Raw genomic sequence first — 5,117 nt, 5'->3', positions numbered from 1 at the left:
GGTCAGTTATGGGTCGGTTCCAGTGCTCGGAGGTACAACACAACAACAGGAGTACCCAGGTAAAGCATGTAGGTTCTAATATCAGAGACAGACCCGACTTTGAGCCCCTCTCTCCTTGTCAGCCTTCCTGAATCCTCACATCAACCTCAGTGAATCTGGTCACTTCATTATCCCCTCCATTTTGCAGAAGAAACTGAGGCACAGAAAGGTTAAGTCACCTAGGGGAGCTCACACAGGAGAAAGCGGTCTCCCTTCTGGACTATCAGGTGCTAGGTCTTCCCCACCGCAGCCTGTGACTTCTCCTCTCTGGTCTCAGTTTTACTCGGCTGTGAAATGGGCTTCCCCACACTCACCTCTCTCAATTATCTTGAAAATTAAATGTGATTGTGGTTGAAGAATTTAATGGCTGAGATTAAAAGGCGTCAGTGCTGAAGTGGTGTTTTTTTTTTCCAAAGGAGCCTTCAATACCGCAGTCCCTGCAGGAAAGAGAAGAGAATGCCCCAATGCTTGCCCTTGATGGTGAAAGGGCCTGGTCACTATTGTTCAGTGTCCCCCAAAGGGGAGACACAGTGCATGATCAGAACGAGGCCCTGTGCCAACCACAGGGCAAAGTGCACAGGACCCTTCCCGCCCCTAAGCCTAAGTGGTCTCTTGGCGTTTTCATGGGTTCCCCTTGTCCCCCACACCTGGATATGACCACATGGCATCCTGTTCCTACCCTGTTAGAGAAGGAAGTGAAATTTAGGGTCCTGTGTAACCGGCTGGAGAGTGAAGCAAGCGCCCACCCCCCTCCTCCAGGGCAGATAAAAGGGCTGGTGCGCGCTCCTAGCCATCCGCGAGCGCCCTGTCCACCATGTCCCCACGCTGTGCGCTGCTCACCTGCGCCCTCCTCGCCTTCCTCGCCCCCCTTGCCCTGGGGGAAGAGCTGAGCGAGGAGCTCTCGGCCTGCTGCAGTCTCGTCGTGCCCCGGGGAGAGTGGAGGGCTACCGCGTCCTCGTGCTCCCAGAAGCTGAGCCTGCCTGCGCGTTATGTGATAGTGTCGCACACAGCGGGCGCTTCCTGCGACAGCCCAGCCTCGTGCCAGCAGCAGGCCCGAAATGTGCAGTATTACCACGTGCGGGAGCGGAAGTGGTGTGATGTGGCCTACAAGTGAGTGGAGAAGTTGGGGTGGGGGTGTGTGTATGTGTGTGTGTGTGTGTGTGTGTGTGTGTGTGTGTGTGTAGCAGGGCAGTGTGTGTGGTAGGGCAGTGTGTACGGGCCACGGGGAGGGGGTGAGGTGTGAAGAACAGGGGGGAGGCAGGTTCCAGACCCCTCTGAAGCCTCCGGGCTGGGACCTTGGCTAGTTCACATTGCAACTCTCAGGAGAAAAGATTATCCATCTTTTTCCCATAGACTGGCTGGTGGAGTTGAACCCCCTGATGGTGCCATCTTTGAGTTAACAAGGCAATTCCTTCAGGGCTATACCACCAGGGGCCCCTCAACTTCCAAGAGGCCTTAGTTTCCCCCAGGACCTCCATGCAGGGCTGGGAAGGCGCACCTTGCTCAAATGATACCCAAGGAGGGGGGAAAAGCTGAAGGTGCCCCTGATACCTTGAGGGGACTGGGTCCCAGCCTCCCAAATATCCCGTTGTTATCAGACTCATGGTGACCCTCTACCAGCTTTGAGGCTGTAAATTAACCATGTTTATAATCTAGTAGTGAAGTGGCATCGTCAATGCTAAGGCACTTGGTTCAAATCCACCAGCTGGTCCATAGAAGAAAGATGGGCAATCTCCTCTTAGGTGATTTAAAGCCCTTGAAAACCCTCTGGCGGGTCAGCTAGGAGTCAATTCCGACTCAAAGAGTGCACAACAATAACAAATATTAGCCGGGAAGAGACAGCCCATCTTTCTATCCCAGAGCAGCTGGTGAATTCAGCTCTGACCTTTCCGTTGGCACATAATACACATGGCCCTTTTCTGCTAGTGTCAGGCTAAGACCTAGGGCCAGGGCGCTCGGCCTCTCCTGGCTTCAGCTCAAGCCTCTGCAGAGTCCCCAGGGGAGGGGCCCACCTGCTCACTGAATTGGCCGCTCCAAGCAGGGCCCTTAAACACCCCCTGCCGTATACAACCAGCAGCAGCTGCCATCCAGCCCAGGGATCCACACAGCCCAGTGTGTGTGTGTGAGAACTGCGCTCAGTCAGGTTTTCAATGAGTGATATTTGGGGGAAGGAGATCGCCAGGTCTTTCTTCTGAGGCACCTCTGGGTGGACTTGAAGCTCTAAATTTTGAGTTAGCCATTGAGTGCTTAACAGTTTGTACTACCCCGGCACCCTGGTGTATGTTGCTGTATGCCATCAAGTCACCCACAATTCAGTGACCTGGTGTATAGCACCAAATAAGTAAGCCAATCACTTGACTCCAAACAGCTATGATCCTACAGAACTTCCCGTCTGTTTCCAAAGCTGTGAATCTTGACAGAAGCGGATTGCTTTGCCTTTCTCCCACAGAGTGAAATAGTGGGTTTGAACCACTAATCTTTTGGCTGGCACACAAGGCTCCTAGGAACCCTGAAGTACATGAGCAGTTGTTACGGGGGTGTGTATGTGTGTGTATTGATATCATGGAGTCTGAACTGACTCATAGCGCTGACCCTCTAGGAAGTTTTCAGAGGCTACAAATCAGACAGGAGGAGCTTGTCCAACTTTCTCCCGCTGAGCAGCTAGTGGATTTGAACCACCTGCCTTTGGGTTGGTGGCACAATTCCTTATCCATTAGACCACCGAGCTCCCCTCATTGTTGCAAGGCAATTGCTATATACCACGTCCCATGCTGGACCTTGAGTCAGAACATAAGACACAAACAGTAGGAATCCAGCCCTAGTTAAGGGACCAGTGATGAGAAACCAGCAAAATCACCAGGATGGATTCAGATGGTGATAGATATAATGGGTGGAAAGAAACACGGTGATGGAGGGGGTGTCCTCTGGAACCAGGCTCTCCTCTCTGAAGGCTGGGGTAAAGAGGGCCTCCCAGAGGAGGTGGGTTTGAGTTGACTCTGGGATGGGGAGCTGAGGGGAGTGTGGAAGGCAGAAGGGACAGCAGGTGCGAAGGCTGTGACAGCAGATGTGTGCGCTGGAAGTGTGGCTGTTAGATGCCCGAGTCCATTTAAACTGTTAGCAATGGCCACAGGGGGTATGGAAAGGGGATGGCGGCAGAGGTCAAACGGGGCAGGACCTGGCAGGCCAAAGGAAGGGCTCTGGCTCTGACTCTGAAGCCTCAGGTCTTCCGGTGGTCAGGTTGTTGCTGTGTGCCATGGAGTCATAGCTGACTTTCCAGCAGGTTTTCAGCGGCAGCTAAGCGCATCAGAGGAGTCTACCCTTACTTCTCCCACGCAGCAGCTGGTGGATTTAAACCGTGTGACTTTGACATTACAGCGCAGCATCTTACCACGAGGCCACCAGAGCTTCCTGCTGGTCGTGTAGGAAGACCCAGTTGGGGCAGAGTGAGGGCCAACAGATGGGGGGTAGGTAGGGCTGCCGCTGGGGCCCCCTGCCCAAGAACTTCCCACTTGATGCAATAGGCTCAGGTCTTACACAAGGGTCCCCACAACGGGAGGAAATGCAACCAACCTCACCAGTGCAGACCCGTGAATGAATGCGTTTCACAGCTTGGCTGTCATGCCTTTTCCCTTCCAGAAGGAAAGTGCTGGGGCCCCAAGGTCTGTTTCTGATTATGAACCTGACCCCTGGGCCCTTAATCCCAAAGGGGACCCAGGGACCAGGAAGCAGACTGAGGTAGGCAGGGACAGAGCTTCTCAGTGGAGAGTTTTGGGTGATCTGCCCTTGGGCAAGTGACCCTGTGTCCCCAGCTTAAAATGTGGGTGAAAGTAGTACCTACCTTAGAGAGTCGTGGAGTGAAGGCTCAGCAAGCACAGCTCAAAAACTCCTCCAGAGGGCAGCAGAGAGCAAGAAATAAGACCATGTGGGTGGGAGTCAAGTTCTGCCTCTGCCCCTGCCTGGCTGTGTGACTCTGGGCAGGTGACTTCACCTCTCTGATTCTGTCTATATATGGGAGTCACAGTAACTGAGGATAAAACCAGGAACGTGGTAGGGAAATATCTGATGGGAAATTAGGGAATGAGAAGAGGGGTGCTGGGGGAAAACTCTCTAGGGGTACAGGAAGAGGTGGTGATGAATGAAGGGGATGGAGTCCTACCCCCAGAAGCCCTCCCAGATTCATTCACTGCCCCTCCCCACCCCCACAGCTTCCTGATCGGAGATGACGGGCTGGTGTATGAGGGCCGGGGCTGGGACACCAAGGGCGACCACACAGGATACATCTGGAACCCCATGTCCATTGGGATCACGTTCATGGGCAATTACATGGGTGAGTGACTGGGTCTGGAAAGAGCAGGGGGCTGCAGCGATAGTGGAAGTTATTTTTCAACCATACAGTTGGGAGTGAAGATGGATCCCCAGAGAAGCTACTGGTTCTGAAAGTGGCACCGGAAAAATGCTTGTCAGCTTTTACTTGAGAGAAAGAGTGAAGACCATTTGCCATTTACAGCCCACCAGGCACGATGGGGAAACTGAGGCACAGTGAGGTTCAAGTCACTGCAAGGGAGGGGCAGAGTCCAGTGCGGGCGCTAAGGGAAGTACACACACACACACACACACACACACACACACACACACACACACACGGAGAGGGAGAAAGAGAGGGAGAGAGGGAGGGAGAGAGAGAGAGGAGCCAGAGGGGGAGAGGCAGAGAGGAAGAGAGAAGGGGAGATACGGAAAGGGGGAAGGGAAGGGGAGAGAGAAGGAGGGGGAGGGAGGGGAAGAGGAGGACAGACAGACAGACAGACAGACAGACATTCTCTCAACATCCGCCCTCCTCAATGCTATCTTTGCCTCCTACAGAGCGAGTGCCCCCAGCCCGGGCCCTCCGGGCAGCTCAGAATCTGCTGGCCTGCGGCGTGGCTCGGGGCGCCCTGCTTCCACAATACGAGGTAAAAGGGCACCGAGATGTGCAGCAGACACAGTCCCCGGGCGACCAGCTCTACGCCATCATCCAGAATTGGCCGCACTACCGAGACTGAGGCCCTGCCAGCCAGCGGGTCCCCCACCCCGCCCCAGCT

The 5,117-nt window shown here is 54.3% G+C and overlaps 1 protein-coding gene across 1 annotated transcript; it reads left to right on the top strand.

The window, feature by feature from the left end:
* Window positions 1-853: 853 nt before the first annotated feature.
* On the top strand, window positions 854-5,078 carry LOC102871470 (peptidoglycan recognition protein 1-like). Its single transcript, XM_006901279.1, has 3 exons — window positions 854-1,149; window positions 4,245-4,366; window positions 4,900-5,078. The coding sequence occupies exons 1-3, from the start codon at window positions 854-856 to the stop codon at window positions 5,076-5,078; spliced, it is 597 nt and encodes a 198-aa protein (XP_006901341.1).
* Window positions 5,079-5,117: the final 39 nt, after the last annotated feature.

Source organism: Elephantulus edwardii, unplaced genomic scaffold (assembly GCF_000299155.1).
Source record: "Elephantulus edwardii isolate Elephantulus edwardi_28Jun2011 unplaced genomic scaffold, EleEdw1.0 scaffold00315, whole genome shotgun sequence".
Taxonomy (NCBI): domain Eukaryota; kingdom Metazoa; phylum Chordata; class Mammalia; order Macroscelidea; family Macroscelididae; genus Elephantulus; species Elephantulus edwardii.
Note: the sequence above shows the minus strand (reverse complement) of the source record. Positions and strands in the feature narration are given on the sequence as shown.

Coding starts and splice junctions, on each gene's coding strand:
- LOC102871470 (XM_006901279.1), top strand. CDS start 854: ATGTCCCCACGCTGTGCGCTGCTCACCTGCGCCCTCCTCGCCTTCCTC. Junction 1,150..4,244: donor TGGTGTGATGTGGCCTACAA/GTGAGTGGAGAA, acceptor CCACCCCCACAG/CTTCCTGATCGGAGATGACG. Junction 4,367..4,899: donor GTTCATGGGCAATTACATGG/GTGAGTGACTGG, acceptor TGCCTCCTACAG/AGCGAGTGCCCCCAGCCCGG.